The sequence below is a fragment of the Asparagus officinalis genome, chromosome 5 (assembly GCF_001876935.1).
Source record: "Asparagus officinalis chromosome 5, Aspof.V1, whole genome shotgun sequence".
Taxonomy (NCBI): domain Eukaryota; kingdom Viridiplantae; phylum Streptophyta; class Magnoliopsida; order Asparagales; family Asparagaceae; genus Asparagus; species Asparagus officinalis.
The window spans coordinates 76543725-76555741 of NC_033798.1; the positions used below are offsets into that span (position 1 = coordinate 76543725).

Here is a 12017-nt window from a genome sequence, read left to right on the forward strand (position 1 = left end):
TTTAATTTTGATCAAAGGGAGGACAGGAGAAAATGGATTTGGGATACTAAATTTACAGTTAAATCCTACTATCATTTTCTTATTGATGGGGGTTTAAGATTTGATTGTTTAAATCTCTGGAAAATTCATGTTCCCTTAAAAGTGAAATTTCTTGTATGGCTGGCTTTAAGACAGGGGCTGAATACAAAAGATAAGCTAGAAAAGAAGGGTATTCACTTGGATTCAATGTGTTGTCTATGTTCAAAAGAGGAGGAAAATCACTTCCATTTATTTGTGGACTATGAGTTTGTATATTCTACATGGAGATCTATTCAATAGGAGGAAAATCACTTCCATTTATTTGTGGACTATGAGTTTGTATATTCTACATGGAGATCTATTCAATATAAATTGAATATTGATAAGAGTTTTAAGTTGAATTCTTTAAAAGATATTTGGATCAATTGGAGTATGGATAAGGGAGCTAAATGGAATGAGGAAAGAGATGTTACTCTATGTTCTCTTATTTGGTGTATTTGGCAGGAGCTAAATGATAGAATTTTCTCAAACAAGAAGAAGAGAGCTCTGGAGGTTTTGAACAAAGTTCTGATCTTTTCATCATTTTGGTTAGGTTCTAAGCATTTATCAGCTCGAACTGCCAGACTTCAAGAGAGGAGAAAGAAGAAAGCTGTTGTTGGGCAATCTACAGCTGGAATGCTTGCGAGCGCTGTGATTCAGCTGGAATGATTTCTGCTTTCAGTTCTATAAACTTGTTTTGTTTTCAGATGGTTAAAACTCTATTCGTAGTTAAGATAGTCTACTATCTGGTAGTAGTAGTAGTTGACAGCTTCTTTATTCATGCTGGAGATGGGTTACTCTGCAGTGGCAGAGCTGGAGCATGGTTTGGCTTCTTTTTGTGGGGGAACAAGAGTTTTTCTTTTGGTTTGTAATTTCTGTTTGAACTCAAGTACACATTCTTATTGGTTGGGAATGCGTATCTTCTTGTATCAGCCAATTTTTTGATTAATTTAGCTGGCTGGACTACTGTTATGATTAACAGTAGTCCATCCTTTCTCTCGGGGTCTCCAACGACTATTGGAATTGAGGAGAACTTCCTAAAAGCTTTTCTGTTTTGCAGATAACCCGCGTGATGCACAGCTTAGTTCCACACTTCTCGTTGGCTGATGGCTCTGATACCATTATGTCACGCTTTCGATACCATTATGTCACGCTTCAAGCCCACGAACCCGTCAACACGTTGGACCCGCTGAGTGCAATACATAATTTCCTAGGGATCCATTCTGGTACTATTCTCGCACAAGCATTCGATTAACTAAAAAAATTGTTTAGCTAATCCATTATAAAAAATGGTTAGCAATATTGCATTTAAAATGGCTAGCAATTTTGCATTTGAATCGTAAGACTTACCGTTTAAACATATCAATATGTCCCCACACAAGCGATATGGGATTACTAGCTGGGGCGTCACAAAGACCCTCCCCCTCCCTACTTGCGATCATCTTTTGCCAGCCAATTAAGTGAGTTTTTTTTTTTTGCTATTATTCCTGCGCCATATTTTTTCTATTTTCTATTTTCTATTTTCTATTTTCATTCATCTACTTTCGGGGTACGGTAGGGTTGACAAGTAATAAACTGGATGGTTAGAGCATCTCCAACAGCTTCCTCATTTCTCATTTTTAGAGAATTTAGTTAGGTTTTTTGCCCAACAGATTCCCCATCTCATTCCCCAAAATAGGGATGGAGGAGAAAAAATAAGGAAGCTTCCCCAAATCTGCAGCATTCTCCAAATTTTTGGAGGAAAAAATGGATTCTTCAAAATAGGGAAGCTGTTGGAGTTGGTGCAAAAATTAGTTGAAGAATATGACTTTTGCTTCTCCATTTTGAAGAAAATTTTGGAGAAACTGTTGGATATGCTCATAGATAGGCAACTCTTGAGGAGAGTTTGTCTCCCTCTGTTAGGTAACAACTTGGTCTTAATTTCAACATGCAAGTCTTCTTTCCATTCTTGATATAAACAGTGTGCTAAAGGGTTTGACTATGTACTTTTGCAGCAAGAGGCAATCGAAGATTAGGTAATGAAAAACCTACCAACCTTACATCCGACTAACAACTACTCCATTTAAATTTGGATTTCCTCAATAAGAATGAGCTCACTTCTCCCCACGCATTAATCTTTACACCAAATATCACTTGAAAATGTGCCAAAAGAGTATTATTATCTGTGTATAATAAATGTGAGATGAAGCTGCTCTTTTGGCCTTTATCCACTTGAAAACCCTTTTTTTCATAGTTTTTTGAGCCATTAAATTTAATTCTTCCATGGTGAGACGAATAGAAACGAAGGTAATGTTCACAACTTGAAATTTTGTCTTGATTATAACAAGCATCATCTCTAGTATATATTTCTATATTTCCCTTCAAGACTTCACTCCCTAAGGGCCTGTTTGTTTGCACGGAAGTAATTGTGAAGTAGCTGAAGTAAAAGAAGTAGAGGCTACTTCTGTTACTTCCAAGCAAAAAAGTGTGTTTGGTTTTCTGAAAAACTTACTTCCAATACTTCCCTAAATGCTTATGTGGCGCATACGTGTCATCCTTACTTCCAAAATATTTTTCCAATCCTTAATACTCAGAAGTAGCTCGGAAGTAGTTGAAATGCATATTAATTATGACATAAATAATTTTTTTATTAATATTTCCTTTATTAGTTACTTCTAACAACTTTTCATTGATAAAATTACTTCCTAATAATATTTTCAAATGTTATCCAAACAAAAAAAAAGCAAATGAAGAGGAAGAAGTTCTACTTCCATTACTTCTAAAAATATATAAAACAAACAAAAAAAATGTTATTTCCACTACTTCCTACTTCATAGCTTTGAAAGTTACTTCTATAACCTACTTCTTACTTCTAATACTTCCATTATCCAAACGGGCCCTAAGTAATTTTGACTCCGCCTTTTTCATAGTTTTCTGAGCCATTAAATTTAATTCTTCCATAGCGAGGCAAATAGAAAAGAAGGTAATGTATAATTTTTTCTCGATAACAGGCATCTTCTTTAGTATATCTTTCTATATTTTTACTCAAGACCTCGATCACTTCCTGGATAATTTTAACTCCCTCTTGAACTATTGTATGACTACTGTTATTGACAAGAAATTCTTACTTTATAAACACTAGCATTGCAACATGTGCAAATGCATGTGCAGTAAATATTAAACCTACTTATTCTAAATCTTATGTAAAAACGGTTAACTCTGCTTTAAATATCCCAAGGTTTCATCTTTTTTAAGTTTTATGTCCTAAAGCTTGAATTTGCTAAAAAAATACACCAATATTTCTAAGATATAGCTTTTTTTAAAAATGTAATAAGGTAGTATTCGTATAAATATTAGATCTGAGAATGAAGCTATTTTGGTGCAAGAGATCGAAGGTTGGTTTTTCTTTATTAAATCAAAATCAATGTAGATAATACTTTTTCATAAAAATAAAAAAATATAAGGAATTGTTTCAAAAAACTCTACCATTTAGAATAAAAAAAACTTTTAAAATTTATCATAGTCAAAAGTTTCAATTGTTATATTTTGCATTGACATATATCTCATAATTTCTTATAAAATAAACTCACTAGTTTATATTCATATCTCTTATAACATTTATAATAATATCTCTTGTTGTAATTTTGCAAGAGAGATTATCCAATTTTTTTTCTTTTATTTGTTTCTAGAACATTAATCTAAATCATGGTATATTAATAGGATTTAAAACTCACATATTTAAATATTATAATAACTAGTTAAGATGCACGTATATAGTATGTGGGTAAATATTTTGATTATTACTCTTGAGTTTATATGCTTATCATAAGTCGGTTGCAAGATTATTTATCTATATATGAGGAACTCGACATGGTTATGGATGTACATACATCTTAAGAAGCACATCCACTTGGAGATTTTGATGATTGTTTGATGTATCTATGCATTACACTGAAACCACCCTAAAATTTTATAAATCTACAAAAAAAAAAACCCTCAAGAGTTTTGAAAATTTTAAAAAATACCCTATAAATTTAAAGGAAAATAATTACAAATACAATTTGAAATTTTCAAAAACTTTCGAACATTACACTAAAAATCAAGGTATTACAAAAATTCCCACAAAAAAGTTCAAAATTTTGGGTGTGTTTTGGTAAAATTTAAAAAAATTATGATGTTTAAAATTCTAAATATTTCAGGGGTTGTTTGTAATTTCTGTATATTCAGTGTACTGATTGTAGGTTTGAAATTCTCACGGTATTTTTTAATTTAAGTTTTGAGTATTCTTTTTGCAATTTTTAAAACTTTCAAAATGTTTTCTATAGATTGTGAATTGTTTAATTGATTTACTTCTTTAAATGTGTTAACTGAATCTATCTCCACATAAGACAAAGCTACTATCTCTATTGTCTGAAACTTTTTGTTTACATAAACTATTGTCTAGAATAATTGATGTGCATATTTTCATAATCGTGGCCGCTTAAGAACCATTTCTTCTTAAAGATCTTCATCATTGCTTGACATATCTATGCAGTACGTTGAAAACACATTGAAAGTTTAGAAAACTACAAAAAAACCGTCAAAATTTTCAAAAATTGTAGAAATGCCCTAGAAATTAAAAACTTCACAAATATACGCTGAAAATTTCAAAACTTTCAAACATTATATTGAAAATCAAAGAAATGCAAAATTCCCTCTGATTTTTTAATTCTTAAGGTGTCTTTTGTAATTCTCTAAACTTTTAGGGTATTTTTTAAAAAAAAATTTAAATTTATAGATTTTCAAAGTACCATTTTAGGGGGTTATTTGTAATTTCTATATTTTTAGTGTACTTTTGTTAGGTTTAAAATTAGTAGAGTGGTTCTTATTAAATTTTGATTTTTGAGGGGTTTTTTGTATTTTTTGAAACTCTCGGGGTGTTTGTTGCTGATCATGAATTGTTTAGGGGCTATTTGTAATTCCTATAGTTTTAATGTACTGTTAGGTTCAAAATTCTTTGGGTGCTCTTCATCAATAGTTAATTTTGAGGGTGTCTCTACAAATTTTAGAACTTTTCAAATATTTTCTACATATTACAAATTACATATGGGGTTGTTTGTAATTCGGATCAATATGCTATTAGTTTTGAAATTCTGAGGGTATTTTTTGTATATTTTGAATATTTAAGTTTTTTTGCAATTTACAAAGCTTTTAGGGTATTTTTTTTATAAATTCTATAATTTTCCAACGGACTATTTGTGACTTCTAGATTTTTAGTGTTTGTTTGTATGTTTGTAATTTTTTGGAAGTCTTAATAAATTTTAAATTATTAGGGGTGATTTTGCAAGTTTGTATATTTGTTCATGTGAGATTGGGATGATTAGGTTTCAGGGCTGAACTGTTCATGTGGGGTAATATGAATATTTTAAAGTTGTAGTTTATTGTAGGCAAATAAAATTGTCTTTATCCCTAATAAAGAAATTCAAAGGTCCGCCTGCAAGACTGGAGTTCGCCTAAATATCCAAGTGCGCATGAACAAAGCCAAGTTTGCTTGTCCGCCTGAACATTCAAGCCAAGTACGCCTGAATCAAATAGGCAGAGGCAAGTTCGCCTGATAACGTGACTTCGCCTGAGTCAACTAGGCAGAGTCAAGTTTGCCTGATTACTTGACTCCGTTGACAAGGTCAAGTTTGCTTGAATACTTGACTTCACTGACCAAGCCAAGTTCGTCTAATAAACGTTGCTTCGCATGAATTAACCATGCATATTCAAGCTCACTTGAATACTTGACTTTGCGGACAAGGCCAAGTTCACCTGAACTAAGTTAAGTTCGCCTGAACACTTAACTTCGCCTAGGAGGTTCGCCTGCAAGTTCATCAAGCTTGCCCGAATGGTCAAGCTCGCCTGAACGTCAAGTTTGCCTGCACGGCTTGACCAAGTCAGTCACTAAAACTTAAATTGTGGAAGCGGTTACACCCACTTCCCACGTTCCTGGGAGGTGGTTACATGTCGTTTTCCTCTATAAATAGCCCCTAATGGCTACCAAAAAGGGGACCTAGCATTGGACAAACCGAAGATTGAGATCTTGGCACACTCGGCAATCAAGCATTTTGCACTCGGCCTTTAAAGTCTAGCTCGGGTGTTCGAACTCAAACAAACAAAACTTCTATCATGCGAGGAAGTTTGTCCACAACCTTGTTCGAATCGTCAACGGGAAGCAAACTCGACTCAAGCATCGAGCGAATCATCCTTTCGCCCCAAAAGATCCCACATTAAACAAAAGAGAGATCGAATCAATTCTCTCTTCTTCTGCGTAAAAGAGATTTCTAATTTGTAACACACAATCAATCAATACAAATTTGAGATCACATTTTTCGACCTACATTTACATAGTATTAGGATAATTAGGATATATTAGGATTCCAAAATGTAATATCTAAAAAAGTTAGGGGTGGTGTTAATCCTGGAAAACTTTTCTCAAACTCAAACTCTTTAAAGGAGTATGATACCTCTAAAATCATTCCTATTTATAAATTAATCCATGAAATAATAGACAAACCAAAAAAAGCTAAAGCCTACAAATAAGCCCCTAAAAATATAAACTTTACAAACCACCCCTTAAAATCTAAAATACAAACAAGCCCTCTTAAAAAATTGAAAATTGTAACCGAACCATAAAATTCAGAAGTTACAAATAATGATCTTAAAAGTTTGAATGTTACAAGTAGCTCCATGCAAAAGACGAAATTTACAGACAACCTCTTTTGAAATTTGAACAATACAAACAAGCACCTCAGAAGTCTGAAAAATACATACAAAAACCTAAAAATTATAAACATCCACGTGCGAACATGGGCAAGACAATTGTATCATTGATAAAATTTGAGTTTTTAAAAGAGTAGATATTAAAAATGGATGTTTGTAAAGACTTATAATTCTAGATGAGCTTAAATGTAATTAAATATTAGCTTGCGATGGGAATTTTGTTTAGTTTAAAGTTTTGATTTGTGCATGCCCATAACAGAGTTTTCTTCCAAATAAAAGTTGTTTGGGTTGAATAAAAAAATAAATTTAGGATTTTTACATACATACCCCTCAGACCTTTAATATTTGAATTTTTTTTGTCTCTTTACTGATTATTATAGACAATAAAATTGAAAGATAAAAATAACTTCTAATTATCAAATCCTTATCTTTTAACATGATGTTGTAGTTTAAAAATATAACGATAGGATTACAATTTTTCTTGGCTTTGCTAATTATTATAGATAATTAAATTTAAAGGCAAAAACTAATATCTCCTAACTTAAAGATATTAGGATTGAATAACAACTATTTATCTCTTCACTAATTACAATAAATAATTAAATTTAAAGATAAAAAATAAATTCTTATTAATTCTCTATCTTTTGTCTTAAATTACTACATATTTAAATATTTCTACCGTAATTTCTCATTAAGATAAAATTACCACATATTTCAATATTTTTACCTTAACTTCTCATTATTGTTATATGTTTTAATTAGGGTAGGATAACAATGTAATATTTAAAAGGATCAAGGATATTTTTGTCAATAATTTTTTTCCCAAACTCATAACTTTATAGAGAGTATGATATGATATAATTATTTGAGTTTCAGATTTTATTCATATACCACAATTTACAATGTTCTAGAAATAAGAAACAAAAAGAAAAGGAATGAAAAAATATCTTTCTTGTAAAATTACAATTCTAAGCTCAGGATAACAATAGAAAGGGAAAATGTCCTCCATTCCTTAAAAAAAAATCGCTACCGTCACTAAGTTTTTTATATAATAATATGGATAGTATTGGGAAAAAAAGATTAAATCAAATTGGAAAAAACTTAATTCTCAAAGGAAAAAAACAGGGCAAAAAACTTAGAAGAGAAATACAATTATTATTACAATTCTGTTTTTATTCTATAGTAATCTGAACATGTTCTAATTAACTTTATACCTAACCTAATTAAAATTCATTTATAAGTTCAAATACAATATTGTTTTTGCTAAACAGACGATAATTAGTCATTTTATTATTATTAACTGATTAGTTAGCCTATTAGATTAATTTTAAATATAAATATTACATTATTTTCATTCCACATGTTGGACTTCAAAATCTACTTTGAAAAGTTAGCATTTGATTCAGTTTTATATTCGATTTAGGATTAAAATCACAGATAAAAATATTAATGTTGTTTGAGATATGCTATCAACAAAGTTAGCAAGACAAAACAAGGACAGAAAAAAGGTAAATTTAAACAATAATTATGTGCTAGGGGAATTTTTTAAAATAGACCACTTTTGCTAAATATTTAGCAAAATAGATCACTTTGCTAAATATTTAGCAAAATAGGCATCTATTTTGTCAATAGACCAAAAAAAGGTCGATTTTGAAAAACAAGGGTCAGAAAACATACGGGACAAGAGTCAACTTAATCACCGCCATTTTGAAAAACAAGGCTCAGAAAATATACGGGACTAGTAGTCCCGTATGTTTTCTGAGTCTTGTTTTTTAAAATCGACATCTTTTTTGCCTATTGGCCAAAAAAAGGTCTATTTTACTAAATATTTAGTAAAATAATCTATTTTACTAAATATTTAGCAAAAATGGTCTATTTTAAAAAAATTCCCTTATGTGCTATGTATCTAGGAGAGGAAAACAAGAAAGAAAGGAATCTAGAAAAAATAATAGAGAGGTTTCCATCTTTTAAAATTTCAACTCGAAAGGGAAATATGTCTTAAGGGGGTGAATCGTATTCATCACGCTCAACGTATAAAAGCTCCAAATTCATTTCTCCCAACACTGACACGTTCTCTCCCCCCGCCCCCAGCGCCCCCAATCTTTCTATTCCGAAGGGACGCTTCCTTCTTTCTCTTTCAATTTCCAAGAAAATGGCGGTGCCAGAATCAGTACTGGATTCAATGAAAGAAACCCTAGCTTGCGTCGACGATCTCGAAACAAATCTCCTCAACTTCCTGTCGGCGGCGGAGCCTGACGTCCTCGCCGCTCTCCCGCCGCTCGAACGGGCACGTGCTTACCTCGTGCTCTCCCAGTCCGCTTCTGCTCTCTTAGCGGGTAGAGCTTAGGCCTTTCTTTTTTTATAAAAAAGATTTTTTTTCCCCTCCTGTTGGTGGTGGATTTTGATTGCGTAGTTGGAATTTCTTTGAGCAGTGAAACTGAGATGCAGCGGACTCCGGCCAGATGATCATCCTATCAAGACGGAGATTGTAGGATTTTATGTCAATTTGTAGTTTGATTATTCTCTATTTTTTAAAGAAAATTTTTGGGTTTGTTTAGATTGATAATTTGGCATCTGGGTTTTGTTCGCAGGAGAGGTTGAGCTTGTGCGAGGGAAAATTGGAGAACTTTAGTGACTGGAACAAAGGTAGTGCATCGTCGCTTTAAGGGAATTTGGAACAATCTATAGTGTCCTTTGATGTTAGTTATTTGCTGGTTCTGTTTGCATTTGATGTCATGACAGTGTTTTTTTTTTAAAAAGCTTTGGTTGCTCGTTAATGGTTGTCATTATTCTCAAAACTATTAATATATTCCAATCATGAAGTATTCGTGAATGTCATGAAATAGTCAAGAACTACTCATAATTGATTTTGAATGCTTTCCAAATATATTCAATCACTGAGTCGCTTAACTTATGGGGCACTGACCAGTCGCCAACAACTGCTATCCTGCTGAGTACGTTGTGTATATACTTACAGACGGGTTTGTAAGAAAGTTTTTACAAGCTTGCATTGTGTGCCTATAAATAGTCTGAACAGAAGAATGTGGAGACATAGTGATGTAGTTCCTGATTAGATAATGATCGGAGATGACTCTTCACCACAGTCTCATAGAAGCTGTGAAGAATGGGTAGGCTGTGAAGGGAACTGTCAAGTCCTTCATCGTGGCAATGATTTCTTTCTATTTATATTATTATCTAATTAAGTACCTATTATTGTGACTAGTGAAGTATGAATTGTCGGAAGCCTGCCTCTTTTCATCAAGAGATGATGCTAGGGAGAACTTTGCCACCATTCTTATATTTGGTAAAGTTCCCCAACTAGGGATGGTATGCTGGAAGCCCATAATTCTAAGCAAACACAAGTCTGGTAGTTTCATTGGCTCAATTGTGGATCCCAAAATTCTTTCTTAGGGGGCCGGACAACAGGTATATGTTTTTTAGTGGTTATATAAGTAGGGATGGGGTTGTAATTTCTTTAAAATTATGGGGCAATTGCAATTTTAGAAGGTCTTTAAAATGTAAATCAGTGTTATCAAAGGCGTGCGTCTCATTCGCCCTACGATGCAGGGCAATGGCAAAGCACCCAGCATGTGATGCGACAATACCTTTTTGCACCTCATAAGCACTCCAAAAGATAGTCTTATATATTCTTGGTCTTTAATATTACAATCGGCACTTTATACCCGATAATCCATATTCGAAAAGAAAAATAAACTCATTAGGCCATTAAACTAGCGAGATTGAGGACCTAACTCGTTCTCGTTTGCTATTTGATTTTTCTTCAATATGAGTCTTGATTTGACTTTTGCTTTGAAGACTTACGAACTTTACTACTATGTTGGGCATGTTAACATTATGAATTAATACCTTATTTTGTTATTTGGTAGTAGATATTATTTATCTTGACATGTTTTTTATGTGAAAATTCATGAATGTGTTCTTTCATGCTTGATTATCTATCTTGAAAATTATGTATGTGGTGTGCACATCGCTTCACTTGGTGGTCATGCATCGCATTGCGTCTTGCTCATGTACGCGTATAGGGACTTGCACCATGAATTGCGCACCGCACGTTGATAACATTGGTGTAAATTTAGAATTGTTAGGGCTGCAACTGCCACCCTAACAATCAATGTAGATCCGCCACTACATGGGCGTATCTCCTTCCATAGCTGAGCTTTCAAGTTGAGAATACCAGGCTCATCCTCTTTTTGATATGTTATTGGTTGGAAGCAAATTTCATGTGACAATAGCATTTAAGCAGGTTATGAAATATCATTAAAATCCATCCTTTAAATATTGTGTAGCCCTCAACCAGAGTGGACATCCATCCTTTAAATCTTTTATAGTCCTGAAGTCTCAACCAGAGCGGAAATCCATCCTTTAAATCTTGTATAGCCCTCAATCGGGGTGGATTATCATGTAAAACTTCTCTAAAAGAGAATCATGACATTATTTATCCCTCTCAAGTGAGATAATGTGCGAGGAGAACTAGAAACCAAGATATGCATTATGAACCTCTCCTAAGAGCGAATTCTGTTATTTGATATTTTCAGTAAGGTGTTGTATGTATTGGACTAATCCTACAAGTTTTAATCCAAGATACTCTATACGCCAAGGGTGGTAAAATCCCGAATTTACTCATGCTTGGATGGTAGATTTTGACTCAAATAGTCAAAATTTCTATCCTTGAATTCCTCTTAATTGCAGAATTCTAAAAATGAAGTCTGATCTCCAATTTCTTTTCTTGAGGGCTTACTAGCATGATTTCATTAACTCCAACTTTGATTCCAAATCAAACAATACCCTTTTCGCCAACATGAGTTCCGCCAATAATTTTTAAGACCTGTGATTTTATTACCAACCACTCCTGTAAAGAATTTTCAAACCAAAGAATTAAGATTTTTACAATTCGCATTATGACCATAGACTTGGCATTATTGAGCTTTACTATCTTCCTAAATAGGAGCCTTTGTTATAAATAACATTAAAAATTTAGAGGTTTTACATATATAACCCAATATCAACCTAATTTGCGAACTTACCCTGCAAATTTATATATTTGCTAATTTACTCCCTAATTCTACCAAATTGACTTTGTATAACACCCCCCTCCCCCTAACAAAAAAAGGTTATTTTGAAGAATTAAGGATTATCCCAATGATATTGGGAATTTCTTTAGTTGTTTTTGCAAAGTTTCCCTTCAACCATTCAAAAACTAAGCAATGATGAGTTCT

General features: G+C 32.8%; 1 protein-coding gene across 2 annotated transcripts in view; it reads left to right on the forward strand.

Annotated features, from left to right (window-relative positions):
- LOC109843983 (nuclear nucleic acid-binding protein C1D) overlaps positions 8799–12017 on the forward strand; it is a 12818-nt gene continuing 9599 nt past the window's right edge. The window contains exons 1-3 of one of the 2 annotated variants that reach the window (XM_020412989.1): positions 8799–9116; positions 9213–9268; positions 9372–9426. In XM_020412989.1, the coding sequence (XP_020268578.1) occupies positions 8933–9116; positions 9213–9268; positions 9372–9426 (295 nt within the window). In that variant the 5' untranslated portion in view covers positions 8799–8932. The remainder of the gene's footprint in view (positions 9117–9212; positions 9269–9371; positions 9427–12017) is intronic. The other variant, XM_020412988.1, reaches the window with a different exon arrangement.